The sequence below is a fragment of the Mustela nigripes genome, chromosome 1 (genome assembly GCF_022355385.1).
Source record: "Mustela nigripes isolate SB6536 chromosome 1, MUSNIG.SB6536, whole genome shotgun sequence".
NCBI classification, from domain to species: domain Eukaryota; kingdom Metazoa; phylum Chordata; class Mammalia; order Carnivora; family Mustelidae; genus Mustela; species Mustela nigripes.
Window position 1 is genome coordinate 34,771,127 of NC_081557.1, and position 19,670 is coordinate 34,790,796.

At 46.0% G+C, this 19,670-nt stretch overlaps 1 protein-coding gene across 10 annotated transcripts in view; it reads left to right on the forward strand.

The window, feature by feature from the left end:
* The window catches only part of PLEKHA7 (pleckstrin homology domain containing A7), a 213,076-nt gene that overhangs the window by 152,177 nt on the left and 41,229 nt on the right, over positions 1 to 19,670 (forward strand). For all 10 annotated transcript variants that reach the window (XM_059407719.1, XM_059407733.1, XM_059407747.1 and 7 more), the window contains one exon: positions 12,277 to 12,747. In XM_059407719.1, the coding sequence (XP_059263702.1) occupies positions 12,277 to 12,747 (471 nt within the window). The remainder of the gene's footprint in view (positions 1 to 12,276; positions 12,748 to 19,670) is intronic.

Consider the following 19,670-nt stretch of genomic DNA (forward strand, 5'->3'; position numbering starts at 1 on the left):
TATTAAGCACTGCCCTTTCTTTGGGGTCCTAATTAACAATGAATTTCTTCTGGGAAGAGAATGCCTACATGGTACGGTCGTCCAGAAGTTATCTGGTCCTCTCCGCATTGGGCAGAGAAATGCAAAGACCTGGAAGGGTGAGGTGATTGCCTGGGATATGGAGCCTTGGAACCCGGTGTGCACGTTTCTCATTTGTCCTTCTCTGCTGTGGGGTAGGAGGGACAGTCTTGGGGCACCAGACTGGGCAAGAGAGAGACAAATGAGAAAGATCTGCCAAACTGAAAATGTGCCTCAGACTGCCCACCATGTTGCTGGGGCTAGCCAGGGGGCTTCCAGCTACCCCTTCCCTCAGGTGGTCAAACCAAGGGTACACTCAAGGATCTTGAGATTCCTGAGTCTGTTGGCTGTGGGTAATTCCCTGAGAGAAAGTGCAAGACGAAGAGTGGAGTCCGGGTCTCGGAGAAGGTAGGAGAGCTCTGGAAAAGTCAGGGTGTGCGTTGGCTGGTCCTCCTCTGGCATGGGCCTGTATTTCACTATCTGGACACTGTGCTCTGCTTAGAGGCCCCTTTGACTGTGGTCTGTCAGTGAGGCCTCAGAACAAAAGGTTGTTCTCCAGCAACCTAAAGGAAGGATTTTTCAGCGACTGCAAGTGGATTTTATTCGGTGTGTTTTAGCTCGTCAACGCCCCCCCTCCCCCAAATCCTTCCTTACCAGTGTGTGTGTATCAGCTTTATTTTGGACTGTTGTATATGGCATTTTATAGGACCATAATGGTCCCAGCCTTGAATGGTTTATTTTTTTCCTCAACTTTTACCATTATAAATAGTCCTGTAATGAAAAGCCTTTTACAGGCCTCTGCATGTGTGCCTTTCAGATTGCTGGGTAAGAATACAATGTGTTTCTAATTTAAATCAGTATACTAAGTTGCCCTTTAAAGAAAGTAGTGTAGTCCCCTAACAAGAGTACTCATCTCACCACATCTTTGCCAGTAGTTGATATTGTCAAGCTTTTAAATTTTTTGCTGAGCTGCTGTGTAGATAAATAGTATCTGGTTAGGGACGCCTGGGTTGCTCAGTGGTTTAGCGTCTGCTTTCGGCTCAGGTCATGATCTCAGGGTCCTGGGATCGAGTTCCGCATCGGGCTCCCTGCTCAGTGGGAAGCCTGCTTCTCCCCCTCCCACACCCCCTGCTTGTGTTCCCTCTCTCTCTCTCTTCTCTTGTCAAATAAATAAATTAAACCTTAAAAAAAACATAGTATCTGGTTATTTCAGTGTGTATCTGCATGATGGTGGAAATCTTTTCTGTTTATTGGGGGCTTCTGTTTCCCCTTCAGTGAACTGCCTGTACCTGTCCTCTGCCCATTTTTCTGCTGAGCCATTTGCCTTTTTCTGGTGCTTTCTTTCCTGTGTGCTGTGAAATCTGCCCAGTTAGGGATGCTGCTTAGCCTCTAGGTTGGTGGTAGGCTGTCCAGCCTTATGGTGAATGGAATCTGATTTTCCCTTCTTTTGAAAATCAGGATGCTGTTTGCCAGTCTCTAATATTTTGGCCATTTTCCCATTCTCTTTGATTCTTCAGAAATCACCTGAGAGGTTTCTTGAGCCTTTTTCTGTGTTCCCTTAGGGCCCTGGGATGCTGACGCCTGGGGCCTTTCCCATTTTCCTTCCGGTCTTGGACTTTCAGTCTCTCATAACTGAGGTTGTTTTCCTTTTTACAGAGAAGATCATACTTCTTGATGAAGATGTGGAACTAAATCCAGAAGTTAAAGCATTCAGCTTTATTTATATGCATCATCTTCCCCAAGCAGGATACCCACGTCTCGTATTCTTTTAAAGCCCTCCTGTCCTTCATTTTAATTCTTAGAAAAATAGAAAGTTTGTTTTTGTTTTGCTTTGCTTTAAATAAGCGAAGTTCAGCTCCTTCTAGACTCTGCCCTTCTTGCCGCCATTCCTGTGGGCCCGTCCACTGTGCCTGTGCATCTGTGCTTGATTTCGTGCCCCACCTTCCTCTTCTTGTGCATGCCCTTTTCTAACGTGAGCTCCGAGAGCTGCCTCCGTTATTGTACTGGCTCCTTTAGACCAGCAGTGGCAAATGGGTTCTTTCGTGGGGTCCCATTTCTGCTCAGATCATCATGGCTGACTAGGGCACTGGGCCAAAGGTAGCCATGAGAATGAAATCAGGCTTAACAGGAAGGAGTACTGTGATTGAAAAATGATGCCTGCCTCAAACTATTCAGGATTAATTTGCTAGGTGAGATTTGGCTTTTTCTTTCTTTCTTTTTTTTTTTTTTTTTTAATTTTTCCTAACTGAAGATGTTGTACTTAACTATCCCCAGAGTCTGTTTCAGACAGGCTCCATCCCTTATCTGTTGGACTGCCTTCCTTTCCTTTTAGGGTCTCAGGCTATTGTCCCTAGATTTTCTCTGAACTTTTAACTTTTGTTCTTATTATGCCCTTACTAAATTCTTAAAATCCCATAATCATGCTCGCCCAAGATTCCTTCCTTAAAAACAAACAAACCAAAAACCCAACTTGTTTTACCTTCTGAGTCTGAATAAAGGCAGAATAACATTTTCCTTTAGCTTTCTTAGAGATGAAATAGTTAGCTAAGCAAATCCAGACTTATTAAATGTTCTATGTTCCCAGAATAAGATGTTCAGACATATGGTTAGTTAGAATTATTCATCAGATAGTACTAAATCTTCCTTCTCCTCCAGTTTGGTGATCTGCTGTGGAAAACCTCCATCTGTGTTAAGTGGGGGATCCCAGTGGTCATGTATCAGTCTCTGCCTAACTTGATTCTCACCAGATGCTTCTGATCTTATTCATATGGACAGATGCTTTATGTATGTGGTATATATAGTAGGACTCCTGATTAAGGTAGCAGAAAATGCAGACAAATGTATCTTTTTTTTTTTTTTCCAAGATTTCATTCACTTAGTGAATGAGAGAACATGAGCAGGGGGAGGGGCAAAGAGAGAGGGAGAAGCAGAATCCCCACTGAGCGGGGACCCTGATGCTGGGCTTGATCCTGGGAATCCAGGACGCTTAACTGACTGAGCCACCCAGGTGCCCCTAAATTCATCTTAAAAAGGGAGCAATTCGTTGGTTACCTTCAGTGAAAAGTTCAGGATAGGTCTAGCTTTAGAAACAGGTAGGCTCAAGGCTCAGACCATATTAGAAGTCATTATCTCAGGCTCTAGGCTCTGGCCTCCTCTGGTTTGGATTCATTCTTCAACTGCACATGGAGGTCCCTGAAAGATCCTAGATCTGATGGCAAGGTAGCTGTTGGAGCCCTGGAGTCCTGTCATCCAGGGGTAAAAGTCCAGCAGGAAAGAGCCAGAGTCTTCTTCAGAGCCGTTCTGATTAGACAGGCTTAGATGGCATTTTAACCCTACACCATGTCCGTGGCCAGGGAATGCCCATGCCGACTGGCACAAGCCCGGATATGTGCTTCACTTCTGAGAGCCAGACCCCAAGGACTGAGGGTGAGGTAGGGGTGAATGCCCAAGTCAGTGCTGGGACTGTGGGCACAGGAAGGGGAAATGACTCACCGGGATGGGATAAAGGAGGCACAGGCAATGAACATCCAGGCCGGCTGATTCACCCCTCACTTTCTCCTGTATCGGTTTCTTTTATCTTTCATTTTCTTCCCAGAGTTTAGTGTCTGAGGTCAGATAACTGTGGGTTCGAATCCCAGCTTTACTACTTTCTAGCTGAGTCACTTGTACAGATTAAGTATGCTTATTAAAGCTCAGTTTTCCTTAGTCCACAGGGCTATTACAAGTGTTAAGTGTTAAGTTAAATAAATGAATGTAGGGGCACCTGGGTGGCTCAGTCTGTTAAGCATCTTCCTTTGGCTCAGGTCTTGGGATGGAGCCCCACATCAGGCTCCCTGCTCAGTGGGGAGTCTGCTTCTCCCTCTGCCTCTGCTCATGCTTTCTCTCTCTCACACACACATGCTCTTTCAAATAAATAGAGTGTTTAAAAAAAATGAATGTATAAAGTGCTTACTTCATAAGATGCCTAAGATACCTTATAGCAGATATGCTACTCTCCATAGGGTTTGGTTTAACAGTGTCCTGGGCTCTTTTTTCTTGACACCCTTCCAGTCTCATTGTTCATCCTCTGGATCACATTGATGAGGAGTCTTCTAGGGACAAATTGCACTCTCTCCCTTATTGGGATGTAGTCATCCCACAGCAGTGTGAGTTGTGGTTCTCTTCTGCCCAAGCTCTAGCCGTCATCCCTCCACCTGCCCCTCCCCTCCTTCCTGCTCCAGCCTCTTCCCACCTTGTTCCCCTGACTCAGGAGCAGAGCTGAGCACCCCTGCTGCGACTCCTGACTTTATCCCTTTGCTTCCTACACGGGCTTCAGAGTCTCTTGATAGAAATTCATTTATGTATTCTTCTTTTTTTAAGATTTTATTTTATTTATTTGACAGACTGCAAGAGAGGGAACACAAGCAGAGGGAGTGGGAGTGGGAGAAGCAGGCTTCCTTCTGAGCAGGGAGCCTGATGTGGGGCTCAATCCCAGGACCCTGGGATCATGACCTGAGCCAAAGGCAGAGGCTTCATGACAGAATCACCCAGGTGCCCCTCATCCACGTATTCTTAAGATCCCGTTCCACACGCCAGAAGGGCTACTGTTCAGTGCTGCCAGAGCCTGCTTGTTAGCTCCTTCTGTTCATAATTTCTTTCCCCCATTTCCATGTTCTTCCACTTCCCGGACTTTGGACTGTCTTGAAATCTCTCCTCCCAACTCCCCTGCATTGGACTGTTTTTTTGTCTCGTGTCTGAAGATGTTTTTTCCTCTCCAGCAAGTTAAAGCAGTAAGCAAGGAGGTCAGCTTGCCTTTACAGCTCAAAAAACTGACAAGCAGCTCAGACAGGAGGGCCTATTCGAAGACAACGTACCTCTTTACTCTTTCCAAACCTCTCTGGTCTCTGTGTAACTGTAGTCCTGTCTTGTAGTCCTCCTGGACTGGAGGAACTTAAGAGTCTAATCACTTTTGGAGTAATCCTCAGGGATTTTGAGCACTGCATGGGTCTGGTCCCAATGACACCTTTGGCTCATGTCTTGCTATTCCCCATTCTCTGTGCCCCAGCCGTACTGAACTTGAATTAGGTGCCTTTGTGCATGTGTTCATCTGTTTAGTCTTTTATTCTACAAGGATTTTATTGACAGCATATTGTGCATCAGACGCTGTTAAAGATGCTGAGAAATACAGCTGTGTTCAAACAAAGAGGTGAAGTCCCATGCATTCTTGGGAAGGGATGGTGGAGACAGATCATAAACATGTAGACAACAAGACGATTTTCTGTCATGATCCATGCATGAAGGCAGTAAAATATGGTGATGGGATGAGAGGGACAGGGGGGCAGGGAGTAGCCACTGTTGTTTGGATGGTCAGGAAAGATAGGAGGAGAGGCCCAGCTGATAAATGAGGCTGAGGCAGAGGGCTTTAAGCAGAAGGAATGGCACTTTCAAACACCCTGAGGCAAGAATGAGCTTGGTTTATTCAAGAAACAGGGTGGCTGCATCTCAGAGAGCAAGGGGGAGAATAGGCTGTGATGGGAACTGGGTGAGAGATGGAGGTCCATGGTCCATCTCATAAGGCCCCAGGATCCAACTGGGCCTTGCTCCTCTGCTCCCCCAGCCCTTAGCCTTATTAGGAAAACGTCAGTGCATCCTTCGGGCCTTAGCCTAGGTATTATTTCCTCCTTCCCTGACCCTTCAGAGTGTTAGATGCCCCAGCTTATCCTTCCTTTTGCACAGCACTTTCATGCTCAAGTTCTGTTGGCCTGCTTTCTCATTGTCAACGCTAGTCGTTTATAAACTCCTTGAAAATGGAGCAATGGCACATAGTAAGCGATCAGTTAATGGATGGATGCGTGGCTGTTTGGCTGGCTGGGCAGGTGGGTGGATGGATGGATGAACAAAACAGCTGTAAAACCTCTACCTGTTAGGTGTTCAAATAAGGACTTGGGGTGTTTCAGAGTGATCTGACCGATATTGTGGGATTGACATGTGGGGACTCATCCTCCTCAGAAATGGCCCATACAGTGCTGGCTATCTGCACTGTCTTCAGAGAACTGAATATTTGGCGTTCCCAACCAGGTCATTTTGAGTAAAGGGTAGCAGGAACAGCTGAGGTTGGACAAGCCCCTTGGGCCCTGAGCAGAAGTAATTTAAGGGGATGTTTTCAACCAGGTGCAGGGCTTTGGAGTCAGATCAGATGGGGTTTGAATCCTGCTTATGTCACTGGTTACGTGACTCAAGGCAAGGTAGTTAACCTCTTAGAGCTTCACTTTTATTACCTATAATGAAAGATGAATAATATCTCTAGCCTTGGAGGATTGTACAATGATAAGAGGAGGTAATATATTTAACTTGTTTATTAGCTCAGGGTTTTGCATTTCGTGAGTGCTCCATGATGACTGCTGTTGCCACTGTCCCCATTCTTTCGTAGAGACCATTTGTAGTAGGTAATCTGGTGCTTACTGAATGCCCTCAGCCGCTCTGGGCTTGACAGTACTGACCTTGCAGGATTGTTGTAGGGATTAGAGATGGTCTCTGTCAAGTTCCTGGCACATATTAGAACCCAACATATGGTAATAACAACTAGTCATTGGCCACAAAAAAATGAATGACCTGCCACTGTGACTGCTGTAAGGGAGACGGGAGGTGAGTGAAGTTGGCTAGAGCAAGGAGACCTGGAGGGACCAGACCTCCTTTATCTGATGTGTCCATCCTTAAAATTTCACAAGGGACTTTGCCAGTAGCTACTTCTCTGAGGCAAGAGGCACCTCAGCTTGGCAGTCTGGTGTTCCATTTAATCTTTTACCCTGCTCTTCTTGTGGAGAGGACAGCCTGGAGAACTGGGGAGCGTGTCGTCAGAGCGGTAAAGCCCTCTATTGTTAATTTAGAATAGCCTATGAAAGGGAGCCAGATATCTGCTCCACTCCCAGGGGGACTGCCCTATTTAACTCTGGGGGAGAGGAGAAACAGCCTCCTGTCTCTATTTCCCTCCAGCCATTTCCTTCCTTAAATGCTAGGGACTAATTTAAGTGACCAAACCTGCCATAGACTCCCAAGATACTTTGGGCCCCTTTCTCTTCAGCTTTTTGTACAAGTCTACAGACCGTGCCTAGGGTCAGTTCTGACTATTGAGCCCACTGTCCTCCTGAGACTAGGGACAATGCTTAGGACCCAGCTTCTGTCAACACAGGCTGCACAGGGCAGGACTTCTGCTACCTAATCTGGTTCAGACTAAACTCTCTAAGAATATCCGTGGCCTGTCCCTTGGTTCTTGAATTCCTAGTTTGGTCATTTAGGTGTAGAGAGTCGGAAGGGATCCTCTAGTGGGATCTTGATGGTAGGGTTTTATCTGCCACTGGACCAAAGTCCAACCAAGGCCCTGCACGCTGTCATTCGTCTTCCCACCCAAGTCTTTGAATAAGAGTTCATGTGTATGGTGTGTGCATGTGCTTAGTATTAAGATAGAAGGAAATAGTAGTTCTTATTTCCTGGTGGGATAAAGGGTTTAGATGCGAATAAAATAATAATCCGTGCTTGGTATGATCTGTTAACTTCTAAGTTCCCTGTGAAGAAAATGAAGAAGAGAAAAGTATCCCCAGTCTGAGGTGAGTGCTTTCTCACTTGCAGGAAGAGACAAGAATATGTTCTAAGCAGGGGCACTGCGTGGCTCAGTTGGTTAAGTGCCTGCCTTAGGCTCAGGTCATGATCCCAAGGTCCTGGGATGGAGCCCTGCATCAGGTTCCCTGCTCAGCGGGAAGCCTGCTTCTCCCTCTCCCACTCCCCCTCCTTGTGTTCCATCTCTCACTGTGTCTCTCTCTGTCAAATAAATAAATAAAATCTTTTTTTTTTAAAGAATATGTTCGGGGCGCCTGGGTGGCTCAGTGGGTTAAAGCCTCTGCCTTTGGCTTAGGTCATGCTCTCAGGGTCCTGGGATCGAGCCCCACACTGTCCTCTCTAATCAGCAGGGAGTCTGCTTCCTCCTCTCTCTCTGCCTGCCTCTCTGACTACTTGTGACCTTTGCCTATCAAATAAATAAATAAAATCTTTGAAAAAAAAAGAATATGTTCTAAGCAGACACAGAGATTGCCGTAATGTGCTAAAAATGGAGGGACCCAATCTCTGCTAATAACCTTGTAACAGGTTAGGGATTGTGTCTGATTGCTTGTAATAGAGCAACCCAACTTAGGACAGCATCATCAAACTGGGTTTCCCTTTCCTCACATAACACGAATCCAGGCTGGTACAGTATCTCCGTGAAGCTAGCAGGGATCCAGGCTCTTTCTCACTTTCTACCCAGGTTTTAGCAGGTAGCTTTTATCTGTACTATTGTCACCTTGGAATCTAAATTCCAGGCAGAAGAAGGGGAGGGTTAGCTAAGCCAGCTAAGTGTGACTTCTTTTAGACTTTCCTGGAAGACCCACCCAGCAATTTCTGTATACATCTTAACATCTTCTTGGCCAGATCTAAGTCACGTGGTCACCCTCAGCTCCAGAGGAGGTTGGGAAATGTCACTTTTTGCTGGACACATTGCCACTTAGAAAGTATGGTGTCAAGGAAGAGGAACAGAATAGGTATTGGGTAGTCAGTGCATGTGTGTTTGAGGGCACGCTGTGTGTCAGGCACTGTGCTGTGCTCTTTCTGTGCACTGTCTCCTTTAGTTCTCACTACAGTCCAATGAAACAGAGGTTGTTATCCCCATTTTGCAGGTAAGAAACATGAAACTAGAGAAGTCAGAGACTTACTCAAGGTCACCCAGCTTGCATTGTGTGGAACCAACCCTTGAAACCGGGTTTCACCGGCACTGGGTTCAACACATTTGGCCAACAGTGGTCACCGAATGCCAAGAATTCTTTGTGACTTTGAAGAGTCACTGAGTCCAGTGCTCACAATAATAGTAGTGACCTGCATTGGAAGGGCTTGTGTCACCTTAGCTAAACATGTGTGCCCTGCATAGCCAACTTCTCTGAATGATATAGTCATTGAGAGCTGAGAGGTGCTTCATTCTTTCCCACCATTGTGCTAAATGGAGCATTGCAAATCTATTTTGTGACAGATCTCCTGATTTGAGAGGTTGGCTGTTAAAATTGTAGGGAATGCAGGGAGATGGGGGAAAACCAGAAAACATTTTTCCTTAAATCATATATCTTAGTAAGTTAACTGTTTAAGTCAGTTAAGGTGGGGGAGTAGAGGACATTACCTTTATCTTTCTTACCTACAGCCATAGCCTGGGTTATTTTGAGCACAAAGGCATCTTTTGAGCACAAAGTCCCAGCAGTCAAGAGACCAAGAGCTGTTCATAATCGCAGGTTTGAGGGCCTAGAAGGCTGCCAGGTGGCAAGCAGACTACCATGCTTTAAGCCACTGTCTTTGAGGCTTATTCTGCAGTAAATGGTGGTGTTAATCTGACAAAAGGATTGGTCATTCTCTATCAACTTTATCACCAGGATGTACTAACACATGTGAGCGTGTATACATTGTATGTCCACAAAGAGTAAAGACTAAGGTTTATAATTATAAATTAGCTCCACGGTGAGAAAAGACTAGAAACCTCCCCAATTTGGGATCACTTGATGAGATTAGTAGTAAATGTGCCTACCATGATTAAATCAGGCTCTAGGGTTGTCTGGCTTTGATGGCAGGGACCATTTTCTCTGCTACCTTCTTATACCTCCAAGTACCTGCCCCAGTGGGGATAGATAGTTGCTCAGTAAATCCATGGAGGTTGATTGGTAAAGAAAGGAAAATCCGTATTACGGTTGGTTGGGCTGAGGCATCATACCCACACTCCTTGATTTCTGGAGTTGAGGAAACCCCTTTTTCCTTTAAGTTCTAATGTCATTTATGCAGGTGGCATGGTTGTTTCACAGCCTGGTTATTTCGTTAGGGTGGAAATAGCAAAGAGAGACAGTTACTTAGGTCTCGCAATTGGAGTAACCAGGTTATCAAGCTTCGGTGACTTGGCTGGTGTGTGACCCTGAGGGCAGCCAGAGCTCTAGTCCTTGAGGCAACAGCATTAGCACAGATCACCGGGGGGGGGGGGGGGGTCCCCCCACCGAGTGTGAGAAACAGTAAAGAAGATAAAGGCCAACTTAGGCAACCTGAAGGCTACTGGTTGGGGTTACACTGATGCAGTTATGGAGGATTAAAGGAAGAAAGGACAACAAAGTTAAAACCTATAATGTGCACTGGAAAAGAGTTGTCCCTTAATGAACATATAGTAAGAATTGCTTTTTCTTAAAGTATAGCTCCTGAATATTTCCCAGATATTCCCACTGCTGGAGCTTATAGAATGGAAGGGCCCTCAGAGATCACAATCTGAATATGTCATTATAAAATGATGTAACAGGACTCCATCCGCTAAGAGTAACCGAGACCAAACTCAGACTAACTTAAGTGAGAAAGAGAATTTATTGGTTCACAACCAAAAAGTCCAAGGATATATCTGGTTTAGGTATGGCTAAATCTCAGAATTTTTAGGATTCTGTTTCTTTCCATCTGCTTTCCTTGCTGTTGGTTTCATTCTCAAATAGCTGATTCCCATATAGTTATAGCAGCTCAAGACCCGCTCCAGCCAAAGCCCCAGAACTAATTCTGCCTGTCTTGGGATCGGTGATGTGATGCTTCAGCCCAACTAGCTGAACTAGTCACTGAGACTGGGCCTCAGCTGGACAGGGACTAGTAGAGTCAGCAGCACCCAAACCATATGGACTGGGAGTGGGGGAGGTAATCCCCAAATGAAAATTGAAATGCTGAAATTGATTTTTTTTTTTTTTAAACAGAGCTTTATATTTTCATGGATGGTCAGGAGAGTATGTGGACGGTGAGATGTGTGATTGCTTTCCTTAGGTGTTATATTGTTACTTTACATTGGTATTTTAACTGTCTCCCAGACTGGATTGATTCAGCCTGGAGTCTGCGCTTGATTATTGGTAGCTGAGGTTCCTAGGTTGCTGTAAGAATGCCTGGTGTGTGGCCACAAAGATGTCAATGCAGCAGCATTTTCACTGTATGCTTTCATGTTGAAATGGAGCACTTGGCCATCTGAGGAGTGATGGAGATCAAGGCCAGGACCTTTTTATCAAGGAAACTGGCTACCCCAGCCAAGGATCCTTGGTAATTTTCTGGGCTAGGCTGGAGTGCATTCTCCTTCTTCCCCAGTCTAAATTCTGCAAAGCCTATGGAGCGGCTGCTCTGTCCCTGTTATCAAGTAATGGGGATGTAGACATAACGAGGATCCTGCCCCAAGGAAGGTGGGTAGGGTAGAAAGGTTTTACAGGAGGAGACAGGCCACAAAAAAGGAGCCCTACTTGATGCCCCCGAAGTTCTTCCTCCAGCCTCCGTTCACATCCTGACTGATGACCCCCACTCCATTCTCCTTTGCAGTTTCTAGGTCTGCGTGTACGTAGGCCATGGGCACACATGGAGAGGCAGTGGGAACTACATGGGGTCTGCAACACTATAGTCTTGGGAAAATCATTTATCTTCTCTGTGCCTCAGTTTCCTTATTTCTAAAATCCGACTAGTAATACTTCAGAAGATTGTTGTGTTCTCATGGGTTCCTGTTTGAGCTCTAGATAAGAAGTCATATAAAAAGGTTGCTGAGCCTGTTCTCTGCTCAGCATATTGGGAGAATGTTAATTGTGCTCTAATTGTCCTCTGGGCTATGCTAGATGCCAGTGGGAGAGACCCTGGGCTCAGGCGCCTTTTATCCAAGCTGAACTGCCTCAAACGGACAGCTGAACAAGGAGCAAAAAGGAAAGCATGAGATTGTCACATATATCATTTACTTGTTAAAGAGTATTTATAAAGTACTTACGCTTTACCAGTCATTGCACAGAAGTTCTGGGTGTATCATAATTGGCCAGATGGGGCTCTGGCCTCAGGGAACTCCTGGTCTACTTGGGCATTAGATGAATAAACTCAATTATGGTCCAGTGTGAGTAATGTGAGAGTGGAGTCAGCTAAGTTCCCCATCTAGACTGGGAATATGTGACTGGAGTGGCTTCCTGGGGAAGGTAACTAACACGTAGGCCAGGTAGAATAGAAGGAATAGCAGTTAGGCAAGAAGGAATAGAAGTTAGGCAGGAAGAATGAGGGACTAGGTGTGAAAGTCATTCCAGGTGGATGGAACTGCCCATGCAAAGTCCTGGAGGAAATTCGCGTATAGAATGTGTTCTTCAGGGAGTCTTGGCTGCCTGTGGGGCTGTCTGGAATGGGCTAAATGTGCCTCTGTCATTGCAGGGACGTGGAGAAGGTAGAGCGGCAGGCGGTCCCCCAAGCCAACCACACAGAGTCCTGTCGAGAGTGTGGCCGCGTGGGACCTGGACATGCGAGGGATTGTCCTCATCGAAGTCATGAGGATTCCTTTGGCTTTGAGAGGCGGGAGCAAGAGGAAGAACGGTACCGTTCCCAGAGGGACCCACTGGAGAGCAAGCGGGACAGGAGCAAGGCCAGGTCCCCGTACTCGCCGGCTGAGGAGGATGCCTTGTTCGTGGACTTACCTGGTGGTCTGAGAGGCCAGCAAGCACAGCCCCAGCGGGCAGAGAAGAACGGGGTGCTGCCCGGCATGTATGGCCCAGGAGAGCAGAATGGGACCGGCGGGTATCAACGGGCCTTTCCTCCCAGGAACAACACTGAAAAGCACAGCCAGAGGAAGAGCAGCCTGGCCCAGGTGGAGCACTGGGCAAAAGCCCAGAAGGGGGACGGCAGGAGGTCAGTAATGGACTCAGGATGGCTGCTACTTGTGAGCATAATAACATAGCAATAGGAGCTATCATTTCCCAGCACGTGCTGCAGAAATGCTGGCCTTAAACTCTCCACCTCCGCTAGCTCCGTATGTAACAACCCTGCAAGGGTAGGGTGATATCCCCAAGTTATAGACAAAGAAACGCGGGCTTGGAGAAGTGAAGGAACCTGCCCAAGCCAGGCAGTAAGAGGCAAAGCCAGAGTGCAAACCCGGGTCTGTGAACCTCCCAAGCCTGTCTGAGAATATTTCAGGGGGCTTCTTGGTTCCCCAGCGCGTGTGCCTTGAGACAGTCAGTCTGTCGATAGTCGCTGATCTCCTCTTATTGCACTCCTTCTCTGCATCCCGGAAATATTGGCAGAGAATAAAGTAAATACAGATCCATTTTCAATTCCAGGCGCACAGAGAAGTGCTTAGGCACTGTTGACAGTAGGCTTTATCATACCTATTCCTTCAAGAAGTGGTTTTTTAATTATGTAGGGGCATGCAGTTTTTGCTATTTGCAAAGCACTGTTTGTATTTTATTACAGTTTTAGATTAAAAAGGGAACTTTTCTGAGCATGAAAAATTCAGGGTCACCGGCTTCCCCATTTTCTCCAGAAGCCGCTGTGTTTTGTCCTCCTTATGAAGACAGTAAATTGTTTCATCATCCCTGGGCTTCTAAAACTGGCCACTGACTGGACAAGAGATAGCGAAGCTCTGGTGCTTTCAGAAAGCTCCCCGGGGACTAGAGGGGCTACGGTGGATGTGCCAGAGCTCAGACCAAGTCTGCCACAGACTTACCCGCCTGATAAACGTGTTCTAAAACCCATACTACATTGTCCCTGTTGGTGGAGCCCAGACACTCCCCCTGTGGGCTGTGGAAGCACAAGTGCTCCTAAGGGAATAGCCTTGGCCTCTTTCCAGGTGTGTGGGTGTGCTGTGTGTATGCAGGTTGTGTAACCTCTTGAATCTGGTCTAGGTGGGCAGTTGTGAGTTTAGATGGTTAGTATAGAAATTACTGTGGAAATCCCCCGGTGAATTGGTAGACATTGTTGTGGGACAGACTAGGGAAAGGAAGGCTTTTGGTGGCATAGCTAAGATACCTTCCCATTCCCATCCTAGGACTGACCGGGTGTCAATGCCAGTTCAAATTTTGTGTCTTCTTAAAAACAGAAAGCTACCTCCCAGAGACACAGGGGAGAGAAGCTTCTATTCTTGGTGCTGGGCTAGGTAGACCCACCCCTGGAAGGTGACTCTAAGTGCCCTCACTGCTGAATGAGGTTGGAAAGCTAGCAGGCATTATATCATGTAGGTCTCCTACTCCAAGGTAAAACAATTTGGATTTTATTTGAAAAAACAATAGGAGAAGCCACTGGAAAGTTTTAAGCAGGTAAGTGATGTAATCTGATTAATAATTCAGGAAGAAGAGCCCAGGGAAGATGCTGTTGCAGTAGTCCAGGATGGTAACAGTGGAAGGAGAAAGATTTGAGATCCATTTTGGAGGTTGAAACAACAAAGTTTGTTAATGAGTTGGATGCTCAAGATGAGAGAAAGGGAGGAACAAGGATGATCCCTAGAGTTTTGACTTGAACAACCAGGTGGTTGCTGAGACAGGGAAGGCTTAGGAGGAAGACCCGGGGAAGTCAGTGTTCCTTTTGGGACAGTAGGTGTTTTTTTTTTGTTTGTTTGTTTGTTTGTTTTTTAAGATTTTATTTATTTATTTGAGAGAGAGAGTGAGAGAGCGCATTACAGGGGAGAAGGTCAGAGGGAGAAGACTCCCCTCAGAGCTGGGAGCAGAGCCTGATGTAGGACTTGATCATGGGACTCTGGGGTCATGACCTGAGCCGGAGGCAGTTGCTTAACCAGCTGAGCCACCCAGGCACCCTGGACAGTAAGTTTGAGAAGCCTGTTAGCTATCCAGGGGGAGATGTCAAGTAGACAGTTGGGTATGGATCATAGTGTTGGGGTTTGAGTTCTGGTTGGGAGCAGTCACCACATTAATGGCACCTCAGCACTTGGGAGTTAGCAGCAGAAGGGGATCTGGCAGAGGAGACAGTGTGGTCAGAGAGAAGCTACCCATGATAAGTTGGCTATTTTCTCTTACAGGTCACACGTGCTAGGAACTGTAGTCAATATGGGCAGGCAAGGGGAGGTAAAAGCAGGAGAAATCAGAACGAGGGGAAGGTAGGAAAGCTAAGGGTTTAGCTCAGATAAGCCTGTATTTCTTTCTAAAGAGTTTGGATTTAGTCTTGGAGGCCTGTGAAAGTCATCGATGGTCTGAAGGGTATTGGCGGGAAAGAGGCATCGGGACACCTGGGGAGATTTTGTGGCCTGGACAGACCTAACTACATGCCAGCTCCAAAACAGCAGGTCCATGTATACTGTGAAGAAATCTGCCAGGTGATTCTGATGTGCCCTGCCCATAATGCGAATGGTAGTTTTTAGTGATTCCTTACTCTTACTCTTAAAAGTTTTTTTTTTTTTTATTAATGTATGCACGTAATTTAAGGATTTAAGTAGTATGGCCCCCATCTGTCCCTACTCCTGATTTCTGTCCCTTTGAGGCAGCCACCTTCAATTCTTTCAGCAGTTTTACCAATTAATTTCTGTATTTTCAAGTAAGATTCTTATACTGCTCCTTCTTGATTTTTTAATTTTAGTTATCAATAGACATTTTACTCTAGAAGATAAAGATTGAAGTCTCTTGTTCCCTGCTGTACCTTTCCAATAGACATACACTTATCCTTATCCTGGCTTCACAATATAGCATCATTTTTATACAGATCACTAGTCAGTTTTTATATTATTATGACAATATGAATATTCACTGCTGGGCCATAATGTACTGTAATTAAATTTACTTTGTTGAACAATTTTTTTTTTTAAAGATTTTATGTATTTATTTGACAGAGAGAAATCACAAGTAGATGGAGAGGCAGGCAGAGAGAGAGAGGGAAGCAGGCTCCCTGCTGAGCAGAGAACCCGATGCTCGACTTGATCCCAGGACCCTGAGATCATGACCTGAGCCGAAGGCAGCAGCTTAACCCACTGAGCCACCCAGGCGCCCCAATTTTTTTGTTTTCTGATGTTGATAATTTTCATGCTTGTGGTTTACTTAGTTTTCTTTGTACATATTATAATTTCATCACCAGATTCATAGCTACATGTCTAAATCTCCCTTTTCTCAGTATCCCCAAATAATCAGTAATCCACTCACAAAGTAAGTAAATAAATAAATCCAAATACCAAAGATAAATACTGAAAAACAAGGGTCCTTCTACTTTATTTTGGAAACCTACTTTCACTCCCTAAAGACCAACCACCTTGTTAAATAAAAATTAACCCTGTCCTTCAGCTTGCTTTTTTCCCTTGATGTATCAGTATATACGCAAGTCTGTATGCAAATATCTGAATGTACTCTGGCTGTCTTTCCATGTCAGCACATACAGACATACATCATTAATTTGAAATAAGCAGAGCAGTCCATCGTATGCATCTGTAGCGGTATTTATACCATTCACTGTTGATGGACGGTGAGGTTGGTTACAAACATTTGCTATTACAAACCATGCTCCAGTGACTATCCCAGCCTCATTGTCTCTGCGTACGAGTGCGCGTGTACTTAGAGAACAGATTCCTTGAAGTGGAGCGACCGGGTCAGAGGCTATATGGCATTTTAATTATGAGGGTTATTACAAAATTGCCCTCCAAAGTGTCCTAGTTTGTCCACCGGAGAACTAACATTGAGTCCAGCACCGAGAACTACTGTTTCAGGTTAACTCCTTGCTCCAGTGACCACACGGAAGGTGGTCAAGATGGAGAAGGGTCTGGAAAGAGGTAATGATCGAGTATAACAAGGTAGTCCTAGCTTGGGTAGGAGGTGGGGAGGACCCAAACCGAAGCAGTGAAGATGATGAGTCTTCGGAGGAGGGTGGGTAGGATACACAGATGTTGAGGCTGGGTAGGTACGAAACTTGGTAAACTGCTTCATCGAGGCTGGGAAGGTGAGGAGGGCCATAGCTGACATTGAACAGTTTGACTTGGGCTTGGTTAGTAGGTAGACGTGGTATAGCCTGGAGGTCAGGAGTTTTACCCCTCCCTGCCCGCCCTAGGATTCTGATGTGCATCCAGGCTGGAGAATCCGTAGCTCAGAGTGAGCCATAGCAGAGGGCCAAAGGTGGAACGCTGAGGCCTCCAGCCTAAGGGGTGGACAAAAGCAGTGTCTGTGAAGGCAGTGAACCGGAGATGGGTGCAGGGGTGGGGTTGGGGACCAGGGAACTAGAGTGTGAGTTTCGTTTAGAAGGAGTCTGGTTTGTGCTGGGAATGAGGACTTCTCCTTGGGTTGGTGCCTTCTAAGGAGGCTGGGAGCCACTGAAAGAGTATCTGGAACCTTAAGATCTCTGCTGTCTTTTGCTCAGTCACTGGGGATTTGGGTTCCACTGAACGCCTTAATGGGCTTACATGGGCAGACATGACCCATTCTTCTGAGTGGAGCTAGGATTTTCAAGTTAGGTTAGGAGCACAGTATGGGGAGAGGAGGACAGGAAGAAATCAGAAAAGGTCACATGGCCAGTGAGAAACCGTTTGTGGCAGGGGCGCAGAAAGAACTTTCAAAAGCTGTGTGACTGATAATGCAGTTGTAAGCTGTTGGTTGAAATGTCTCTACCTAACTGCTTCTGGCAGCCCACAAGCCTGTGTTACTCTACTACACCCAAGGGCCTGTGCTTGGGGCTCCGGGGCACCCAGGCGAGCTAAAGCATGATGAGTCAGTTGCAAAGTAGATGACAGGGCTGGGAAAAGCGTTGGACTTTCCTTGCATCTGAGCTGGAAGTTTGAGCCTTTCTTGTCTGAGGGGCAAGGTGACATGAGGTCTGTAGATGAAAACAGTTCATTGGCCTTGGAGGTCACTGAGTGCACAGCGAGAGGAACTTCAGTCTAGTGATAGAAGCAGATCTCAATGGGCTGAAAGAAAAAAGTGAGGACTTGAAGACACCCTTTTGAGAAGAAAGCTGTCTGTGAGTAAGTGAAGTGCACAGTCTCTGATCATTCACTTATATCTGGAAAGGACTGCATCTTGCATTCTCAGAATTGCTGTTTATTTATCTTAATAGTACATTTGTATTTCCTTATAGTCAAGTAGTAAGTAGATCTGGCTGCTTAATGAAGGAGCCTCCCAACATTTGAAAATACAGAAGAGGGATGGCTGTGCTTTGTATGATTCAGACTGTGCTAGTCTCGTTTGATGGGGCACATTGACATAGGAAGGAGGGTTATTTACACTCTAATATGATCTTATATTCGTGGGTCTAGACCATGCAAGAAATTATTTCTAACTGTTCTTTTAGTTCTTAGAGATATATGTTGTGTTTTCCATCATTGAACTCCTTTAATATGATGTTTTGCGAGGACAGACTGACATACCCTTAGAATTCTACATTCTAAGAGATTGTTTTGAAATTCTAGCCTTCCATTTTTCCCCTCTGGTATTTCAAGTAATTTACATACCTGTAATAAAAAGGCAGGGGAGGGGATGGAATAGGGACTCAGCTTACAGTGAAGAACAGTATAGAAAGTGAAAGTCCTGCACAATTAAATGTGGACCGTAGGGTGAGGGCTATCTGCTGCATACGTAACTGGTTATAGAAATTGATTTTACATTTTGATATGACCAGTTTGTAGTGGCTGTATGAGAATATCCTCTTTGGTGCCTTTTGGAACAGGGAGGCCCCTTGGAACAGAGCAGGGTATGAGGGCAGGGGACCTGGAGCTTTCTTTTTGGGTAAGGATGGATTTGGTGGCCAGCACATGGATCTGCTCTCAGGGGCAGAGCTGCTCTGGGTACTTCCTGCCTATTTCGGGGGGCTCTTTACCTCTTCTTGCAAAACTTCTTCCTGTGTCGCTCACTCTATCATTGGTTAGTTTTCTTGGTTTGGCCTCTGGAGCTCACCATTGTACTGGGATTTTGGGGGTTGCCTGCAAATGGCCAGCAGTGAGGGCTTGGGGGTATGACAGACAATGCAAAAGCAGAGGGCACAGGCTAGAAGATGAAGCTGAGGGCTTTGGGGCACCACCCTGTGGGGGACTCTGACTGGCCTGCTGGCAGGAACCGGGAACAGGCTGCAAAACCAGACTGAAGGGGTTTGGGAGCAGAGCTAGGACGTACTTTGCATAGTCTGAATTTTGCATCGGTCAGAGTGAACAATGGTTGGTGAAGTCGTGGAGTCCCCCAGGGGAGGCCCCCAGCCTGGTTTCTGCCACTGCTACCACTGCTGTTTGAGGATTCAGCCACTGCCCCTTACTCAGATACACGGTCCCCTCTGACTTTGGGAAAGCAGTAGTAAACCCTGCCACCTAGTGGCAAACAGACACACTAGCCAGACGCCCTGGACAAGTCTGGCTGAAGAGATCTTAAAATTACCTCCCATAATTGCAAAGATAACAATAAAAAGAGAAGAAATTTACCATTTTTGAATGACAACTATTTCTAATCCGCACAACAATCTGTTAGGTTCTTCGTATCCTCATGTTATAGGAGGGAGAGTGAGGACATAAAAGACATTTGCTGAGGTCATAGTGAGGAAGTGATTAAATGAGATGAATTTAAGAACAGTTAGAATAGCACTTTTTAATTGGCCACCTGGAGGGCTTGTTAGAACACAGGAGGCCGGGATCTATCCCCAGTGTTTCTGATTTGGCAGATCTGGGGTGGGGCCTGATAACCTGCATTTTTTTTTTTTTTAAGATCTTATTTATTTGACAGATAGATCACAAGTAGCCAGAGGGGCAGGCAGAGAGAAGGGGGGAAGCAGGCTTCCTGCTGAGCAGAGAGCCTGATGTGGGGCTGGATCCCAGGACCTTGAGATCATGACCTGAGCCAAAGGCAGAAGCTCAACCCACTGAGCCACCCAGG